The sequence below is a fragment of the Mobula hypostoma genome, chromosome 21 (assembly GCF_963921235.1).
Source record: "Mobula hypostoma chromosome 21, sMobHyp1.1, whole genome shotgun sequence".
Taxonomy (NCBI): Eukaryota; Metazoa; Chordata; class Chondrichthyes; order Myliobatiformes; family Myliobatidae; genus Mobula; species Mobula hypostoma.
This window is the reverse complement of record NC_086117.1, coordinates 21685067-21706714: the sequence shown is the minus strand read 5'-3', so window position 1 is coordinate 21706714 and position 21648 is coordinate 21685067. Positions and strand designations below refer to the sequence as shown.

Here is a 21648-nt window from a genome sequence, read left to right as displayed (position 1 = left end):
ATGATTCTCTCAGCTGTTCTCACAGTCCTCTGTAAGGATTCCTGGTCCGATCTCTGCCCGATTCTTGCTTTTTTTGTTTGCATCTGTATAGCCCTCAACTATATGAATGGGTTTGTGGATCCTGTTGCTGTCCATTCCACTATGACATCTAAGACAGCAAGATGCTGCCCACATTAGGACTCTGTATAGGCTTCACTGGCAGATCATGATAGGAAATTGCTGATAGAACTCAGCCTGTAGTTTTAGTAGAGAAGCACTTGCTATTAACCAGGACTTGTTGGGTTGTGTTTTTGCCTTTTGAGTCAGATTGTGGTGGCTTCTGAAGGTGCAGTACTGAGGAGATGCTGCTGTGTCAGAGGTACGGAGGTCTGGATGAGTCTATTATACAGAGCCTATGCCTATTCCCTTTGAAATGGGACCAAAAAATGTTCCGATGTGATTTGGAGAGAAAACTAGAGATTTCTCCATCTATCACCTTTTCTACTTTCTAGCCTTGCAATCAGTAAGCTGATAACATGGTCATTATCACATTGTTGCTTGTGGAGAACCAGGCTACATCCACACTATGCCAGATAAAAATGAAGCTTTTTCTCTTCGTTTTGACCCTCCGTCCACACTGAAACGGCGTTTTCATTCCCCGAAAACGGAGCTTTTCTAAAACGCTCTCCAGAGTGCGTAATTTTGAAAACGATTGTTGCACATTGTTCTGTGGATGGGGTAAACAGAGATATTTAAAAACGCTGTCATGACAACACCACAACAACAATGCTTTTTCTGCTTCTGCTTGGTATTGCGCAAGCACTGCTGGTGGGCTGTCATAACGGCAGTCGGTGTGAGCGGCGTGAGAGTTAAATTGCAAAGTGAGCTTTTTTGACTAGATCCCCTAAATTGATTTGATTGAGTCTATCTTTAAAAATATTAATGTCAGAAATACTGTGCAGGTCTGGTGGCAGAAAATTCCACTCTCTCGTTGATCTTGGGTAGAGGAAGGCTTCATGCATGTGTTGTTTACTTTATTGTCTACGTTAATAGCTTGTTTGGAGTTAAACATCTCCACTGCTTTGCTGACTTTGTGGTCATTTGTAACTCGCAGAAACAGCTTGACTTCATTGTTTGTCTAAAGGAAGAAGTCCGGTCTGCTTTTTTCAGCGGAGGTTTTCTTTGTATTCCTCAAAGACATTGTTGAAAACTTTCTTTCACTGTTGTTGTTGGTACTCTAGTTTTTGACCGATGGAAATAGCACAACACCACCACAGAAATGCAAATATTATACCGTTTCCTCTTCACTTGTTTTCTGTAGATGTGTCCGCGCATGCCCAGTAGGAGTAGATTCGCCCAAATATCCATTTTAATGTGGACAGAGATATTTTGAAAAACACCTGTCGTTTTTACTCGAAACCGGCATTTTCAAAATTATCCAGTCTAGTGTGGACGTAGCCCCAGTTGCCTGCTATTATTTTGACACCACACACAAGTGAAAACTATTCCAAGGCATTTCCCAAGCTGAAGTATGTTGGCTTGTCTTGAAATGATTAAAAAGCACCATGAAAACGTAAGATCTAAATTGCTTTCCTGGAACTGAGGAGACTGAATGTCTTGCGTCTCCTCAGCTTTGGTGACAGAATTGAAGTCTAATTGCTTAGCTGCCTACCTGCTAGGGTTTAACCTACTCATTCCCATTTCTAGGCAGAGATCCGACACCTCCAGAATGCCTGTCAGGTTGCGCACCAGGAGAGGAAGCTCCTTCTCAAGCAGCAGCAGGAGATTTTTCGGATCCATCGATCAACAGCACACCTGCAGTGGCAGCTGGGCAGGTCTGCCACATGCCCCTGGGTAAGACATTACTCCCTCCAGCCTCCTATTGTCCCCACCATCACCTTACAGCCTCCATCACCCTCAGCTCAAACAATCCTCTGGAGCCCCCACCCCAACTCACAACTGGACCTTTTCATCATTGATCCTCACCTACCTTGGTGCCCCCCCTTTGAAAATGCTACCCCATCCCCTTTCTATACCCACCTCCTCCCTGACAACCTCCATGAACTTTGACCTCCTTTCATTTCTGTCCCTTGACCATTTTCTGTTTTACAGTTTTTTTGCCAACGGTGGCCGTGTTTCAGCTGCTGGTGCCTTGAGCTGTGGGGTTCTCCCTCGTTTCCTGATGTTCATTACAATTGTCTGTGTGGCTGACTTTGTTTCTCCATGAATGTGACTTGTTACATTCTCTTCGCTCACTGTCCTAATAATCACCTTGCACTATTTTGCCTCATTACGCTGTTCTCAAACCAGATAATTAATAGCGAGATGGGAGAGTGACATGAACGAGGATCATGTGTTGCAACACTTTCCAACAGGTCCCAGCTGACTGCACCATTCTCCTCTTCGTCAGGAAGTTGCCCAGTTACTTCCAGCACTGAGTTACTCTGGTCTGGGGAAAAAAAAGTTGCCATCAACTAAGATTATTGACACTGATCATTCCAGTAATACAGCACTTGCCCCTCTCACGTGCCTCACTTGAAATGACACTGGTTCAGGTTCACATTAGGTTGGACTATTCAACGTTCAAGCATGTGAACACACACAAGCTGAGCTGATAGTGTTGGAGCAGTTTGCCCAGGGAGCATCTCAATGCAGTGAATATGCCAGAGAATGGTCAACATAAAAGACTTTAGTTAGACCCCACTTGCAGTAGTGTGTTCAGTTCTGGTCACCTCACTACAGGAAGGATGTGGATACTGTAGAGAAAGTGCAGAGGAGATTTACAAGGATGTTGCCTGGATTGGGGAGCATGCCTTATGAGAGTAGGTTGAGTGAACATGGTCTTTTCTCCTTGGAGCGACGGAGGATGAGAGATGACTTGATAGAGGTGTATAAGATGACGAGAGGCATTGATCGTGTGGATAGCCAGAGGCTTTTCCCCAGGCCTGAAGTGGCTAACACAAGACGGCACAGTTTTAAGGTATTTGGAAGTAGGTATAAGGGGTAAGTTTTTCACACAGAGAGTGGTGGATGTGTGGAATGCACTGCCAAGCGACAGTGATAGAGGCAGATACAATAGGGTCTTTTAAGGGACTCTTAGATAGGTACATGGAGCTTAGAAAAAAGTAGGGCTATGTGGTAGGGTAATGCTAGGCAGTTTCTAGAATAGGGTACATGGTTGGCACGACATTTTGTGCCAAAGGATTTCAAAGGTGCTGTAGATTCCTATGTTCTATGACTCTAAGGGCAACACCTTCAGTAGAGCCAAGTGTTAGGGAAAGTGGGTCTGAAACAATAACTAATAAGCAAGTCAGCTGTGTGGTTGTTGCTCATTTGTTGCTCATGAGCTGATTCTAGAAGGAGTGACTGCAGGGTTTGTTGGAATTCAGAAGAATGAGAGGGTATGTTATAAAATTATGAAAAGGATAGATAAGATAGAGCAGGGGCTCCCAGTATGGGGTCCACAGACCCCTCAGTTAGTAGGAGGGGCCCATGGCATAAGAAAGCTTGGGAACCTCTGAGGCAGAGGCAAGAAAGTTGGATCCACTGGCAAATGAGACGAGAACTAGGGGACATAGTCTCAAGATTCGGTGAAATAGATTCAGAATGGAGCTGAGGAGAAGCTGCTTTTCCCAGAGAGTAGTGAACCTGTCAAATTCTCTGCCCAGGGAAGCAGCAGGGGCTACATTATTAAATATATTTACGGCACTGACAGATTTTTGCACAGTAGTTAAGGATTTGAGGAGAGGGGAGGTATGTGGAACTGAGTCCTCAGCCAGATCAGTTGTTATTGAATGGTGGAGCAGGCTTGATGGGCCAGATGACCTAATCTTGATCCTATTTCTCATGTTCTGATGACTCTGGCCCCCGTGTGTGGCACCAGTCCTGTGCACTGGCATAGTGGTTGAATATCCTGGTCCATTTCTACTCTACTCCCAGTGTCCTGTTCAGTTTTCAGAGGAGAAGGAAACCACATCGCCTCCAGCTGCTGACAGTGAATCCACACGGATGATCAGTCCCCTACCTGACCCAGATGTGGGCTGCTCGTTCCCTCGGCCACTCCCTGAGAGTGATGGGAGCTCAGTCATGGAGCGACTGAAGGAAATGCGCAGAAAACCGGATGAACGGTGAGCTACCCTGCCAATGACTGCTGTTGAGCCCTGCAGTGGCAGAACACAGCAAGGTTACAAAAAGGCACCTTAGACCCTTACACAGGGACATAGGGAAGGCTGATCACTAGATTTCCAACCTGAAACAGATACTGGAGTCCCACTGGGCCCAGGGAAGGTGGCTAGATCCCAATGTGAAGGAAGAGATGAGGGAACAGCATATTGGTCAGCCATAATCAATTTGAGTGGAGGCTGGAGGGGCGGAATAGCTGTTTTTGTAATCCTAAAATGGAAAGGAAATCACATGACAACAATGCCCTTCACTTTTTTTTCTGTATTGGCTGGGAGGTATTGTTTGCTCAGGCCAGAATTGTGTTCACTCTGGGTTGGTGATGTAAGTTGATGGTGGTGGGACTGCACTAATAGCTGGTAATATTGTACAAACCAGGCACCACCTTTCCTTTGCCCCATCTGTGGGCTCATCCCCTTCCCCTCTCCCATCGCAGTGGACTCCACCCCTTCCCCTATTCCAAAGTTTCAAAAACATTCAAAGGTTCATTTATTATCAAAGCATGTATCCATATACAACTCTGAAATTTGTCTTCTCCAGATAGCCATGAAACAAAGAAAGAACATGAAAGTCATTCAGTGAGAAACATCAAATCCACCCCCTCACCCTCACAAAACAGAACAGGAACATCAACCCCCAAAGTTACAACCTCTCCCCCAAACAAAAAAACTAACAGAATATCAACCCTCAAACACCTTCCCCTCGCACAACAAAATGGAAAAGGAACAGACAATAAAAAATACAGAATATAAAAACCATAATTCTGAAAAAGTCCACGGTCCATAAATGCAATGGTCCAATCCATAAACACAGAATCATGATACCTTCCTTCATGATCACTGACATACATCAAAAGAGAGGGACATCACATGAGGCCTCCCCGCCTGCCACAGCGAGCCACACAGCGATAGGCCAATCACAGACTCCTTCTCCAGCAGTGATCAAAAGGAAGGCAGTCGGTGCTGAACTCTCACTCGCCTTGATCTGAGAGGAGTTGAGGGAAATCAACAATACAAAGATTCAAAGTTTCAAAGTGCATTTATTATCAACGAATGTATAGATTATACGACCTTGAGGTTTGTTTGCTTAACAGGCAGTTATAAAGCAAGGAACCCGAAAGAACCAAATTAAAAAAAAATAAGGCCAACCCCGCAGTGCCCACAGAGAAAGAGGGGAAAAAAATAAACTATGCAAACAATAGAAACAAGCAGTAACAACAGCGTTCTGAACCAAACTGAGTCCCTAGATCTGAATCCCCAAGTAGGCCTAAAGCCTCAGTATTCAGTTCATCATATTAGCGGGGCAAGTTACTGCATAGTTCACAGACACAAACCACAGCAGCCAGGGGCAGTCTCACAGCCTTAGCATCGTGGAGAGAGAAGACACCAGACTCTCTGGGCTGGTGTTTATTTTGTCCAAACCTTGCACGAGGAACCAGGCCCCACTGTGGAAAATCATTCCAAGCCTAGATTTCACTGCTGAAGAAGCCATTCTTAACCTCTCCAAATCGGTTAAGCATTTAAAGCAATCCAACCTCACCCAATTCCTGACACCCCTGCGTTTTCAGTCCATCTGGGTTGGTGTTTAGATTGTCCAAACGGCATTTTATAGCTCGCATTAGGATCCGGCCATCACCACGGCGAATCACTTCGGGCCTAGAACACGCCACACAGCGATTCGCTTAGGACCTGGATTTCTCTGCCGAAGAAGCCGTTCTCGTCTTCACCAAATCGGCTTGGCACTCAGAGCGATCCACACTCACATCTGGGTAAGTTGGACGGGCACCGTAACTCCTTCGTCCTGTCTTCTCCCCTCTGAATCATCCACTCCAACCAGCACAGCTCCAATTCCAAGTGCGTTGATTTTGCAGCGCACCAGCAGGGCACATCTCTTGAGTTCGCTTTGCCCTCACTCACCTCTCCATTGTTTATCGTGATAGTTTACCACAATTTAGTTCAAAAACAGTGTTATTAGTAATGTCTTTAATTGAATTCCTTTGCTTTTGAACCACAAGTAAGCTGTCACACATCTTAGGTAGAGACTCTGAGAGAGTGTTGCCAGTGTGCTTTTGGTCACCTGTGCTTCTTTTACAGCTGCTCTGTGGATTCTTTGTTTGACTGAGTTGAGGATGCATGTATCCTTTTGCATTTAATAGGTTCCTTCCTAAAACTGAGGAGGAAGTCTTCAGGCAGCAGAAACAAGCCATGAGTATGCTGGTATGGAAGCACTCTTCAGACACAGAGGAACCCGTTGTTCACAGGACTGGGACGGAGGCTTTGGCCACCTGGGGTCCTCAGATCAGGGAGCAGGTTCCGAGCATATGGGGACCTTCCACAGAGACAGGTACACGTCAGCTCAATTATTTTGTTAGGTTTCTATTTTTAATCACTTGCTAGCTCTTCTCTTCTGCTTCGCACATCACACATTGATCCTTCCGTCACCAGCCTGGTGCTTGTGGCTGCAGCTCAGTAACTAGCTTGCAGGAAGTATGTGTGTGAGAGGGTTAAGCGTGATCTTTATCCTCTTCACTTTCTGACGTTTCCTGTAAAATAGTGTCAGCTTTTCACTGCCCACCACCCCACAACTCCAAGAGCAACACACAACACCGGGGAAACTCGTTGGGAAATGGAGCACCGATGGAGAGAAGTGGACGGCAGCCAAAGATCTGGGACGAGATCCTTCACCTGACCCAGAAGAGGAGTCTCAGTTCCTCCATAGATGCTGTCTGAGCTCCTGAGTTCCTCCAGCAGCTGTATTTTATTTCAGATTCTAGTATCCAGAGTCTCTTGTGCTCCCACAACTCCAAACCCAATTGGCTATTAATGGGGAGACATTGCCCCTGTTCCTGATCTGATGATGTAAAAATGGGAGAATTTAATTATGTGCTTTACAATTTGTAAGCATAATCACAACTACATTAAAAATGGTCTGGGTTAATGAACCACTCTTCAGGTATGAAAGGTCTTAAAGCTGATTTTAGTGGGAAATTATAGAGGTGGCAGTATTTGGACTGCAGCTTCCAAATCTTGCATATTGTAAATAGCATTAGTTTAAAACTCACTCCTTGTATTTCCAAGCACATTATGCTGTCTAAAACACAAATTAAATTCACCACTTCTTGTACTGTGCATTTAAAATTTATTTTCTGGAAAATTCTGACCTCTATATTAGCCTTTCCCTTACACTGTTCCTCCTGCAAACCACCATCATGGATAGGAGTAGGCTTTTGATTAGGTTGTGTTACGTACCCCGTAACTGGGTTGCCAAACCAGCAGAAATGGATCACTCAGTTGGAGTCTGGAGTACTAGAACTAAGAAAGTTTTATTAAAGAAACAAGCAACACAGTAATCGAAAGGATAATAAATGCAACAGTTCAGCGATGATAAACACACATGTGCACAGAATTAAGATAACAGCATCAATCAAGTCCTGACGAAGGGTCTCGGCCTGAAACGTCGACTGCGCCTCTTCCTATAGATGCTGCTTGGCCTGCTGCGTTCACCAGCAACTTTGATGTATGTAGCTCTATCGTTGTCTAGGGGTAAATGACCAAATTTAAAAGTGACTCAAAGTTCAGTCCAGTTAGTAGTTCAGTTCGCAGTAATCGTTGCCATGGCGATGGACAACGTGGGGGAGAGAGAGATAGAACAGGAACAACTGATCATTCAGACACGGCTTCACTCACAGACCGGCGAGATGGCTCCCAAGCAGCTTTTTGGGCAGGGCCTTGGTGATGTCACCTGAGGTCACCGACTGTGACCCCTCCTCCAGATGCGGTCGATCCTCTGCAGTGAACCCGGCACCCAGGCAAGGGCGGACACACACCGGGTTCCCGCTGATCGTACCTTTCCACCCTGGTCGTTGTCTGATACTTCTCACCCACTCGTGAGAGGAGCACCGCTTCCAGGGTCTCGTTACCTCAGGTGGTGTGTGTGTCTGTCTTAGCGAACCTGTCCCTTTTTATCCCCCTGCTGGGGTATTGCCTGTCCATCACTTCAAACAGTTCGAGGTTCAAAGGGGGAGCCACTCCAGACAGCTCTCTCTCTCCCACGTCCCTTCATTACACATCTACAGACGCTGCTCCATTGTTCCTTATCTCTCCTTCCCCTGAGGGCAGGTGGCAGACCAACTGCTGATGTCACTGATGCTAACCCAGGCCAGCAAACATCTTAATTTTATGTGTATTCTCGTAACACTTCCCCCCTTTAAGGATTTTTACCGGGAGGTAAAAATTACAAACATGACTACATTATTTGATACATACACAATATACATCTTTATCAGCTATTTGGCTAACACAGCGAGCTTGAAGCTGTCAACACCTTGACAGACAGTCATCACATTTTCTGTTCCTTTTGCACGTGTTATTAATAATCCCTTAGACCAGGCTCCAACTCAGCAAACTTCATAGTGGCCAAAAACACTGATGAATTGCGACCAATGTAACCTCTCATTTGGTTTTGTCCCGGACCACAACAACAAGGGTCGTCCCATTCCGACTCAATTTTCTCTCGCAAGGGCTTAGTAGGAGGGGGACGGGTATTGACCGCAGAGTTATTGCAAAACTTCCTGCAGTACCCCACCATCTCCAAGAGCCTTCTGAGGGCCCTCTTGTCTGTCGGGGTTGGGAGGCCAGCGATAGCCTGCACTGTAGCTTGCATCACTGCTAGCTGCCCCTGTGTCACCACAATTCCCAGGTAAGTGACCCTCGTGTGGCCGAATTCATTTTTTTCAAGGTTCACTATCAAACTGGCTTCAGACAGCCGTATTAAATTGCCAATACACACCTCTGGGTTCATCAGCCCTTTAGTCACTGAATTACTCAAAAAATATGGGGGTTGTTTACTTGGCCGCCCTATTGTAACCACAATCACCCAACGTCCCAGTTCTTTGCATTTCCTCGGGACAATCAAACACATGGGTGCGAGTCGTTTAATTACTCCTTCTAAAGATTCGCTTTGTTCGGGGATTAAGGGAGAGACCTTATCAGTAGACCTGGCCAAAACAATAGCCTTCTTCCATCTGACCGATCCCATCCTAATCTTTTCAAAATGGTTTTTTCCTCTTATCAGGGGGCCCCTAGCTTCATTGATTTCCACGCTAACACCGACTAGGTTTGTTAGCATATCAAAAGCCGGTGACCGTCTCAGTTCGCGTCGGTCATGATCAATAACATTTTTTTCCCTGGGCAGCCGGTAAATCTCTTTCATGATTCCACCAACTGTTTCCTCCAGCACCGCAAAATGTCCACCGGGGGGTACCTCGTGGGCCATGTTAAAAACCTCATCCCCATAACTCTTTTGCACCACCCCCCACTCCTCATCTGCGGATACTGTACTTGATTTCCCTTTCTTCCTTAGCACTTCCTCCTCCGCACAATAGCTTGTCAAGGCTGTGTCAGAGAGAGCGGTCTCTGCCAAAACCATCAGCCCCTCGTCTCGCTCCTGCGTCTGCACAAATTCTTTCCCGGCTACTGCTACGTCTGTCCCAGCTCCCTCACTACCTCTTATCTCACTACACCCTGTCTCATACAAGGTTGGCAGAAATGTTTCAGCTAAATTCACTATCGCGGGCTCGTGATGAACCTGTGAGTCCATGGATGGGGCCTCAATGCTGGCAGGCTGACCTGTCAATCTCACGACTGGGAACACGATTCCTCCGGCGATGTCATTACCGAGCAAGACTTCCACGTCTTTCATCGGTAATTCGGACCTCACCCCGATCGTGACTAGTCCAGAGACCAGGTTGCTCTGTAAGTGTATCTGGTGCAAAGGGACTGACTCTGTCCCTTCCCCAACACCTTTGACCTCTACCTCCCCAGTCTGGGTCTCTGAGCTAAACTCTAATACACTCTTCAGTATTAGTGACTGACACGCTCCCGTGTCTCTCCAGATCCGCACTGGAACTGGTTTTAACCTCTCCTTCACTGACACCAATCCAGCCGAGATAAACCTCTCGCGCCCTTCCTGGACTTTTTCAGACCTGTCCTTCCCCAGCGGTTCGCTTAACAGCTCGATACAGCCATTCAAAATTTCCGCTTTTCCTTTCCCCGTCTCCTTCCTTGGGGCAAAGCACCTGGACGCAAAGTGTCCGACTTTCCCACAATTATAACAGACGACCCCAGGAGACTTCCTACCAGACTGCTCCCGGTCTACCTTATCCTTTCCACTAGTCCCCGGCTTACTTTCTCACTTTTCCGGCGGACTCTCCCCGCCGTCCTGACTACCCTTCTGGTAGCCTTTACTCGGGGCAAACTTCATTTTATGCGTCAACGCATACTCATCCGCTAACTTAGCAGTTGCGGCTAACGTGGCTGCCTCTTTCTCATCGAGGTAGGGTCTCATACCCTCAGGGACACAACCTTTAAACTGCTCAATCAGGATCAGTTGTAGCAGTCTGTCATAATCCCCCTCTACCCCCTTCGAGGCGCACCAACGCTCACAATATGTCTGCATCTCACGGGCAAACTCCAAATACGTGCGGTCCCACTGTTTCCTCGCATTCCGGAACCTCTGCCGGTATGCCTCCGGGACCAACTCATAAATCCTGAGGATGGCCTCTTTCACCACCTCATACCTCTGGGCATCTTCCGGCGGACAAAGCTGGGTAAGCTTCTTGGGCCTTCCCTTTCAGTACACTCTGAAGTAAAACAACCCACTTATCCCTCGGCCAGTCCTGACTTATAGCCACTTTTTCGAAGTGGAGGAAGTACCGATCCACGTCGGTATCGTCAAATGGGGGAACCAGCCTAACCTCCTGGGTCGCCCAGAACCCTCCACCTTGGTTCGGCACGGGCCCCTGCTCTGCCCTTATCCTTAACTTCTCCAGCTCGAATTCACTTTCCCTCTGTTTCCCCCTCTCTTCTCGCTCCCATTGCCTCTCTTTCTCCTCTCTCTCTAACTGTCTGTCCCTCTCTCTCTGTTCTCTCTCCAACTGTCTTTCTCTCTCTTGCCTTTCTACCTCTTTCTCTTTCTCCCGCCTTTCTAACTCTCTCTCCTGCCTTTCTAACTGCTTCTCTTCGTGTTCTAACTGCCGTACCCAGAACTCGTGCTCGAGTCTCAGTTTTTCAAGCTGTACCTGTACCGCGTCTTCAGCAGGTTTTTCAATAGACACCACCCCCAGCTCACCTTGGGGAAACACACCTTTAGATACATAGTGCTCTACAATAGCTCTGTGCATCTCCTCTCTCCTCATTGTCGACTTCACCTTAGCAAGATTCAACCGTTTTGCCACAGCTATCAATTCCGATTTCCTGGCATCCTCTAATGCCTCCAAGGTCGGCACCTTTATAAATTCCTCAGCCTCCATTTCTGCTGTTTGTCTTTTCTTTCTTTCGGGAATTTTAACCCAATCAATTTACTCCGTCCCAAATTTAGTGTTCAAAATCGCGGACGAGAACCCCACTTATGTTACGTACCCCGTAACTGGGTTGCCAAACCAGCAGAAATGGATCACTCAGTTGGAGTCTGGAGTACTAGAACTAAGAAAGTTTTATTAAAGAAACAAGCAACACAGTAATCGAAAGGATAATAAATGCAACAGTTCAGTGATGATAAACACACATGTGCACAGAATTAAGATAATAGCATCAATCAAGCTCTATCGTTGTCTAGGGGTAAATGACCAAATTTAAAAGTGACTCAAAGTTCAGTCCAGTTAGTAGTTCAGTTCGCAGTAATCGTTGCCATGGCGATGGACAACGTGGGGGAAGAGAGACAGAGAGAACAGGAACAACTGATCATTCAGACACGGCTTCACTCACAGACCAGCGAGATGGCTCACAAGCAACTTTTGGGCGAGTCCTTTGTGATGTCACCTGAGGTCACCGACTGTGACCCCTCCTCCAGATGCGGTCGATCCTCTGCAGTGAACCCGGCACCCAGGCAAGGGCGGACACACACCGGGTTCCCGCTGATCGTACCTTTCCTCCCTGGCCGTTGTCTGATACTTCTCACCCACTCGTGAGAGGCGCACCGCTTCCAGGGTCTCGTTACCTCGGGTGGCGTGTGTGTCTGTCTTAGCGAACCTGTCCCTTTTTATCCCCCTGCTGGGGTATTGCCTGTCCATCACTTCAAACAGTTCAGGGTTCAAAGGGGGAGCCGCTCCAGACAGCTCTCCCTCTCCCACGTCCCTTCATTACACATCTCCAGACGCTGCTCCTATCTCTCCTTCCCCTGAGGGCAGGTGGCAGACCAACTGCTGATGTCACTGATGCTAACCCAGGCCAGCAAACATCTTAATTTTATGTGTATTCTCGTAACAGTTGGAAACCAAAGTAGCAGTGCGATCAGCACCTCACATCCCAAGGGTAAGCTGAGCACTGAAGAAATGCTGCAGCATCCAAGGTGCCAACCATCAGCTGAGAGGTTAATCTGGTGACCATAGGTGGAAGCAAAATATGGTATTGATTTATTTGAAGAACAGGTGGTTATTTCTTGTGACCACGTTAACATTTATCCCTCAATTAACATCATTGCAAGCTGATGGTCTGAAAGTTATTGCACTGTTTTTGGTGGCATCTTACTGTGTAAATTGGACGCCTACGTTCATGTCCGGTCAAAAGCACTTAGAACGTGGCCATATGGAATTGTTATTTTAATAGTGTGCTGTTGACGACGTCCACATGGGCCTGAGGAACCCAGGGGGGTTTTACAATTTTGTCTTGTTGGCCTGCTGAAGCAGGAGTCCTGCCCCCACATCTCAGGAAGAAACCTTTGGTCTCCTCAACTGTGTGTGCTCAGATCTCCAGCCCCATCCTGATCCTGGAGTAGAAATGCCCAGGCATCATCCCTGATGAAGGTGGTACTCTGGCATCAAAACGTTAATTATAATTAATATCTGTACCTGGCTGGAAGCCCAGGAAGAGTTTATTTGGCTTTATTCTGCATTTGGTATTATTTTACCATGTACTATCTCAATGCACCATTGTGATGAGCTGTTCTATATGGAAGACACATTTTCCACTGTACTTCAGTACATGTAACAATAGTAAACCAGTTTACCAAATTGCAGTCCGGTCCTGTGTTCACAGATCCTCCCCCCCTCCCCAAAAAAATGTTGAGTGAAATCATCAGCGTGAACAAAAGTGCCAGCAGACAGAAGGCAAGACTGTGGCACAGAGGTTAACTCTATGAGAGGGTTGTAGCACAAACCAGCTGATAATGAGCACAGTCTGCAGCATAAATCTGCACCTGATTGGTGAGGAGGGTGCTGATGTCACTCAGAAATAGCTAGTTGCATCTGTGTTGTTTATTTTACAACCTTAAGAAGTTCTGAAGCTCTATTAAACCAGTAAGTTTACTTTAAGCCTCTGTCACTGTCTGTAATATGGATACTGCAACAGATAGTTTGAGACAGTAGCAACACAGTGGAACAGCAGTTAGTACTGCTGCCTCTTTGCTCCAGGTACAAAGTGCAATTCTATTCTTGAGTGCTGTTTGTTTGTAGCTTACAAGTTTGCTCTGTGATTGTGTGTGTTTTCAGTGGGGGTTCCAGTTTCCATCTGTGTCCCAAAGATGTGCTGGTATTTTCAATGGAAGTAGGTAGAGAAGGAATGGGACTGATGTGATTACTCCTCTGGGAGTCAACATGGACGATGGGCTGAGTGGTCTCCTATGTTGTTTTAAGTGTAGGATAAAATCATCTTTCCCTGTGATGCTAGTTAAAGGATAAATATTGGCTCAGATAAACTCTCCTGCTCTTCAAGTATAACAAATCCGTTCAGTTGCATTCATTAGGAAGGGCAGGCTCAGTCTCACCCAAATGTCCCTGGAGTAAAACGTGAACTTAAAGTTCTGACCTAGTTGAGAGTGTTCCCCCAATGAGCCTTGGCTGATACCAGGGCAAAAGCATGTCGGGATTCAAAGTGAATTTTTTCCTTCCCTAACAGGAAATCATTGTGCTAAGTGCTAAAAGGAAGTGGGGTAAACAGTGGATCCCATGGAATTAGTCAGAGAGCTTGATGATACTTTCAATAAGTATCATAAACAGATGAGGGTTTTAATACCCTGCACTCTGCACGGGAGTGTCGCATTAATAAATCAAAACTAATTACTACTGAACCTTCAAAGAGACTTGAGAACTTGCCAATTCCTGCCAGCTATTACTGGTTTAGTCGGCAACAATATGCTTTGGCATGTTTTCACATTGTGCATTAGGGCCCTATTCAATGACATTTTTTCACTGGGATTGTTGGCTAGCTTTTTGTCTTCCCCATTGAGATTAATTCGGGAGTCGTTACCTTTCAAAACTCAGTTTTTGACGAAGATACAGACTAACTGTAAGATAGGTGTAAGCACTTAAAAGCAGGAGTAAATGACAGTAGGATATTGCAACAGACAGAAACAGAATCTGATTTTTTTATCACTGACAAACGTCATGAAATTTGCTGTTTTGTGGCAGCAGTACAGTGCAAGTCAAAAATTATTTTAAGTTATAAAAATAAATAGTGCAAAAGATGAATAATGAGGTAGAGTTCATGGGTTCATTGCCCATTCAGCACTCTGATAGCGGAGGGTGGGGGGAAGCTGTTTTCAAAATGTTGAGTATGTGTCTTCAGACTCCTGTACTTACTCCCTGAGGGTACTAACATGAAGTGGACATGTCCTGGATGCTGAGAGTCTTTAATAACGGACGCAGCTTTCTTGAGGCTCTGCCTCCTGAAGATATCCTCGATGGCGGGGAGAGGCCCATGATGTTCTCATGATGGTAGAGTCTCTAACCCTCTGCAGCCTCTTATGAATTGGAGACTTCATACTAGGCTGCGATGCAACCAGCAAGAATGCTCCCCACTGAATATCTGTAGAACTTTGCAAGGTTCTTTGGTGACATACCAAATCTCATCAAGCACCTGGTGAGGTAGCTCTGCTGGTGTGCCTTCTACGTTATTGCATCAACACCTTTAGCCCAGGATAGATGCTGTGAGACATTGACATCCAGGAGCTTAAAGCTGCTCAATCTTTCCATCACTGATCACTCAATAAGCACTGGTGGATATTCTCCCCACATCCCGTTCCTGAAGTCCACAATCAATTCCTTGGTCGTGATGGCTTTGAGTCCAAGGGTATTATTGCAGCACCACTCAACCAGCCAATCTATCTTGCTCCTGTACGGCTCATCTGAGATTTGACATCAGAGGCATCCGAGTGCAGAGGCAAAAAGTGCTCACAGGTCTCCAGGTGTGACATAGCCAACTTGTAGGCGACTTTCCAGATTTTCAGTTCTGTCCCCCTAAAATGAACTTCACTTTTCTAATGTATATCTCCTTGGGTATTTTAGTGATTTGTGTTTTTAAATCCCTTATGGTCAGTAAAAACAGATCACCTTGCTACAAGTTAATTGTTGCATTTTCTACAATACAATAGTAAGCACACTTACTGTTAAGGTGATTGAAATTTGTGCATAAATACAAGTTATACTTTCACGAATTGAGGAGTTCTCCAGCCAATGTTGGCACTTTAAACGTGCCTGACCCTATTACTGTGATCTCCCGTATCTGTGTGTTGTGGCATGAGATATTATCCTTCTTGCATCTTTCTCTCATCTAACTTAGATAACAGGAATGCTGTAGAATATTCCAGCAACCCAGAATCAAGCAAGCACCTTGAGATCAACAAAATGATGATGTTGGCTGCAGACTTTTCTTTGGATGAACTAACTAGAGGGCAGCAGACTGTGGTAAGCATAATATTAGTGTTTGCAAGACCATAAGAGCAGAACTAGGCCTCATGGCTGATTTATTTCCCCCCTCATCCCCATTCTCCTGCCTTCTCCTCATAACCTTTGACGCATTTACTAATCAAGAACCATTCAACCTCTGCTTTAAGTATACCCAATGACTTGGCCTTCACAGTTGTCTGTGGCAATGAATTCCACAGATTCACCACTCTCTGGCTTAAGAAATTCTTCCTCATCGCTGTTTTAAAGGGATGTCCTTGTATTCTGAGACTGTGCCCACTGGTCCTGGACTTCCACACTAAAGGAACCATCCTCTCCACCTCAACTCTATCTCAGCCTTTCAATATATAATAGTTTCAATGAGATCTATTTATTCTAAACTCAACCCAGAGTCATCAAAACCACCCTCTGCCTCACCCCACCATACATTAACCCTTTTATTCCTGGATGTTCACAAACTGGTAGCTGATTTATAATAATATTCTTCATTGTGTAAAGACTGTGGGGGATTAGTTACTAAATTCTGCTCCCAACTTTAAGATAAAGTTTTAACTTCAGTCCAAACTAAGTGGTCTTGTTGGTAATGGATAACTTTTAATAGTAAAACTCAGTAAGACTTGTTCCCATTGAGTGGTCCAGAGTGGACCGCAGAGTGTCAGTGTGGAAGCTATTTTGCTGTATTTCACCATCCTCATTCCCCTCCCTCAACCATGCCTTTGGCAGCCCAGCCTGCTGATGTTTCCTGTCCCTTTATGGCTCCTCATGAAACTGCATCTGGAATATTGTGAACATTTCTGCACTTCCTACCAAGCAAAGAGGTACGTATTCTAGAGTGATTGAAGTGATGGTTCACCAGATCAATCCAAGGATTGGAAGTTATCAGATGAAGTTCATTGTTTTCTCTCTCCTTCTTTCCTAATGGTGGGGTGTGGGTACCTTTTTTTGCTCATAAGTAATTATAGAATGAATGGAAATTTGGAAGATGACAGCCAGTGAATCCATTATTTTCATAGCCACTTCTTTCACAGTTCCATTAGGTGAGAAGTTTGATCAGAATGCAATCCCTTTATTTTTCCATTACTTTTTAAATTCTAATTCCACATTTTCACATTCATTTTGGATCTGTTATTGATCACTATTTACTGGAGATTTTCTGTGCTGCTTTTGAAGACAAATGCAAAGAATTTAATTAATTTCTCTGCTGATTTCTTGCACTCTGATGTAATTTATCGTGCCTTAGACTATAAGGGACCCATGACAACTATTGCTAATCACTTAGTTTTTATATATTTATAGAAGATAAATCTCTGCTTTTATACCTTGCCACAGATCTCCCATTCTTCCTTCCTTTTGTCAACATCTTCAATATTGTTTGTTGAATTCTGAAATTTTCTGCATGCTTGCTTATCTTTACTGATCTTTTCGACAACATGATACGGCTTTTCTTTTGATGTAGCACTGCCCTTAACTTATTAACCATGGCTGGATCATCTTACCTGTTGGAATTTATGTAATTATTGTTAACTCTATTTTAATTCCCTCAGTGTTAATTATTGTTTGTAATTATATAACACCTTTCAAAGTAGTTTCCCAATCAACTATAGCCATTCTAGGTTGTGGTTATGATTGAAGGTTTCAGATTGAATAATATCATTTTGATTGGAAATAAGGTTCTATCATATTTTGATAATCTTCCTAAAAGAACCATTAAGGTTATAAATGGCAGAATCTTTATAGATTATTAATTAACATTTTCCAGTTGCATGACGCTTGATCCAAAATATGCCATTTCTTTGTTAGTTCCTCAACATACAGATCTGGAACACAACTTTTTATACACTTGATGAATTTGTCGTCTTTGCTACTTCTGGTAATTTGATTTGCTGAGTCTGCAGGATATGAGTCCACCATGGTGATTGTATTACACTTGTTACAGGCCCCTCTATTCTTTTGATTTATGCTATGCTCTGTGTTGCCACTGACTCATGTTTTCTGTCCCATGCTGTTTCTTAAATCCACCTATTTTAATTCTACTTCTTGATTATCCAAGTTAAGACCATTCTCCTTCTTGTGAAATATGGATTGAGGATCATGTAAGTTTTACAGTTCAGGCAGTATCTAAGGTTTTGCTTAGTCGAGAGTTGTGGACTAACATTTCTACTGAAATTTAAACTCGCAGGTTAGTGGGTACTTTAACTTTACAGTATTGCAAAATGAAGTAACAATATTATTGACAAATATAATAAAGCGCAGGATCATAGGAAATAGGAACAGCAGTAGCCCAATGGCTCATTATGTCTGCTCCAGTGTTCATGATGATATTGGTTGTTTTTCTACCTCTACTATTTTTTGTACTCTCCTCACATCCCTTCAAATTGAGAAGACTATCAATCTCTGAATTAAATGAAAACAATGACTTAGCTACCACAGACATCTTGGATAGATGATCTTAAAGGTTTACCACAGTCTGACTGAAGAAATTTCTCTTTGTCTCAGTCTTAAATGCGCTACCTCTTATTCTGAAATTGTGCACCTTGCTTGTTGTGTAGTCAGCCATGGGAAAGATCCCCCGCATGTCTAGCCAGGAAAGCCTTTTGAGAATTGAGTATGTTTCAATGTGGTATCCTCTTTTTCTTTTGAAAAGTCTTGCATCAGCTCTACCTAACACCTAAAAATGTTGCTTTTGTTAAGATTATCGATGAAAGTGTGTACCTGATTGGCTGAGAAATGGTAAAACTGAACCTGTAACAATTTGTCAAAGTCCAAAAGGAGCCTGTTGTCTTCTGGTTGTTTCCGTTGATGCTGATCCTCTGAGGGATTTATGAACGTCTGTCAATGTAGAGAATACTTCACCAATTAGAGGTTTGTGTTTGATAGATCTCAGAATGCACCCCTTGGAAATAGATAGAAGACAGTGATCTAACAATTCGATCCATTATTGAGACCTCTAATCTTAGCAGATTACCCCCCATACAGACTACCCTGGAACGATACGGCACAGTACCTCATAACGTAGGATTAACAATGTCAAGTCTCTTGGGCTTAAAGTATGGCTGAGGTGTACCATTCTTTCTGGCCAATCTATTCCTGTAGAATTCAACTTTATGCTTCAAAGTTTGTGGTTAACTGATACCTCTCAATATCTGTATTTCTCCATTGTAGAAACCAGCTGAAACTTTGAAACCAATCTGTACAGTTCTTGAACCTTCTGAAAAGTTAATGATGAAAGCAGGCAAGGTTCAATCAGAAAAAGCTTTTCTCCTCAGTGGTAAGAAGAGAATCTGCCTATTGCTTTAAAGACTGAGTTATGTTATTTTTACTGCTGGGAAGTGTTGAGAGATCTGCTGCTTTTGTCAAGATGATTGTATCTGATTTGTATCCTATATAAACTCCTGTTTCTCAGGATTGATATCCAATTATTTATCCTTATCAAAATATGTGTAGAGAAGAGAACTGTAGATTTTAAAATAATGGAAAGCACACATTTTAAAATAATAGGTCATGGCTAAAAATTAATACAGCTACACTATTAAAATAGCTCATTCTATGTTGTCATATTTGCCTTGGTCAGTGTTGGACTGCAATATGTGGCCAATTGTTTGAAAGTTCCAGCTACTGTTATCCATTCCCAGAACAGCTGATAAGATGGGGCTGTGCGCCAGCCTTGTGATGAAGCAGAAATATTTTCCATTACAGAGATGGGTGCAGAGTCAACCGCTGGAGAAACCCACACCTCCCCACTGAGACATGAGCTGGCGAGCCGCAGGGTGAAGCTGGGCAGCATACAGAGTGAGCAAAGGAGACGACAGAGGGAGAAGTTAAAGATGGAGGAAGCTGAACTGTGCAGGCAGCTGGAGGTTTGTTGCATACATCAAATGAGAACAACTTATTGTCAATGACCCTTATCATTGAAAGAATGCAGTTGCATTTATGTCAGTAGCAGTGGATAATACTCCTGTTTCCAATACTCTGAGGGCAGTGGTTATAAATCCCACTCATTCATGCAAGATTAAGCTGATAACACCAGTGCATTTGTACTGCAGTATGAAAGATATCTTCCCTCAGATGAAGTATAGGCTGCCTAAAATTCCCTGATCATAAGTAGAAGAGGAGCAGTGGATTTTCTGAGGCACTCCGGAAAGCTAATTGATATTGGTGTGTGAGAATTTGCTCTTCTTGATTTGGTTCCCAAGTTTCCTACATTATAACAGTGACACCACCTCCAAAGGAAATCTTTGTTCCCTGTAAAATGCTCTCTGATATCTGAAATTTATGAAGAAGACAATATAAATGCAGGAACTTGTTTCTACATGGACAAATAAATATACTGTACCACCATTCACTTCCTCAAGATATCCAAAGCATAGTCCATAAGAGCAGAATTAGGCCATTCAGCCCATCTAATCTTCTCCAGCATTCCACCACGGCTGATCCCAGATCCCACTCAACCGCATAGACCGCCTTCTCAACATAACCTTTGATGCCCTGACCAATCAGGAAACGATCAACTTCCACCTTAAATATACATACGCATGGATTTGTCCTCACCCACGGTCTGTGGCGGAGCATTCCACAGATTCACTACTCTCTGGCTAAAAAAAATCCTCCTTACCTCTATTCTAAAGGGTCACCCCTCAATTTAGAGGCTGTGCCGGCTTGGTCTGGATACCCCCACCATAGGAAACATCGTCTCCACATCCATCCTATCTCGTCCTTTCAACATTTGGTAGGTTTCAATGAGAAATCTACCCAATTAATTTTATTTGTTATTTGGATACATGCAGATTGGAGATTGCATTGGAGACTCTGAATTTTTTTACAACTTTGGATAAAAAATGTAAATCACAAGAAAAGAGGAAGCCACTGTATTAAAACTAAAATCACAATTGATTAGAATAACTTTGAATTAGTAATTGAAAAGTTATGGAAAATGTTCAAAAGACGCACAGATTCAGAGTGAGGGGAGGGAACATCGACTCAGACCATGAGAGGCCTGCGTCGGGCATTTTCATGCCTTACAAGGCACAGATTGGAAGTCTGGGTGGGGCGCCAGAGTGAGAATTGGTTAAAATACTAGCTAACTGAGTTACTTGTTTGCTATGAAGTGCTTCTTTGAAGCCTATGTTTGATCATTAGCCCAGAGTTAGGCACTGTTACATTTCTGCTATTTGTATTGCAGGCATACGATGCCTTTATCAGTAAAACACAAGCCGAATTGATTTTGGACGCCGATGTCAACCAAATTCTAAAGCCTCAAATTATGACCCCTTCTGCAGCTCAGTACAAGTCACAAATGGATTTTCCTCGGCCACACAGGTACAGAGATGGTTGGAGATGTTTGGAACCTTGCAAATACACCCAGCGGCTACTTTATTCAGCACACCTGTATAACTGCACATTGATGCAAATGTCTAATCAGTTAAGCATGTGTCAGCACCGCGAGGCATAAAAGCACGCAGATGTGCTCAAGAGGCTCAGTTGTTGTTCAAACCAAACCTCAGAAAGGGGAAGAAATGTTATCTCAGAAGCTGCTCATCTCCTGAGATTTTCACACACAGCAGTCCCTAGAGCTTGCAGAGATCGGTACGAGAAACAAAAAACATCCAATGAGCAGCAGTTCTGTGGGCAAAATACCTTGTTAATGAGAGAGTCCAGAGGATAATGGCCAGATTGGTTCAAGCTGACAGTAACTCCAATAACCGCGCATTACAACAGTGATACGCAGAAAAGCATTTCTGAGCGCACAGCATGTCAAACCTTGAAGTGGGCAGGGCTACAGCGGCAGAAGACCACACCGGGTTCCACTCCCGTAC

The 21648-nt window shown here is 44.2% G+C and overlaps 1 protein-coding gene across 1 annotated transcript in view; it reads left to right on the top strand.

Moving 5' to 3' along the window:
- Positions 1-21648, top strand: part of LOC134360084 (centrosome-associated protein 350-like) — a 124460-nt gene that overhangs the window by 79727 nt on the left and 23085 nt on the right. Inside the window, exons 18-24 of the mRNA XM_063074165.1 lie at positions 1687-1833; positions 3931-4106; positions 6314-6501; positions 15711-15835; positions 18998-19103; positions 19532-19692; positions 21015-21151. Coding sequence (XP_062930235.1) covers positions 1687-1833; positions 3931-4106; positions 6314-6501; positions 15711-15835; positions 18998-19103; positions 19532-19692; positions 21015-21151 — 1040 coding nt within the window. The remainder of the gene's footprint in view (positions 1-1686; positions 1834-3930; positions 4107-6313; positions 6502-15710; positions 15836-18997; positions 19104-19531; positions 19693-21014; positions 21152-21648) is intronic.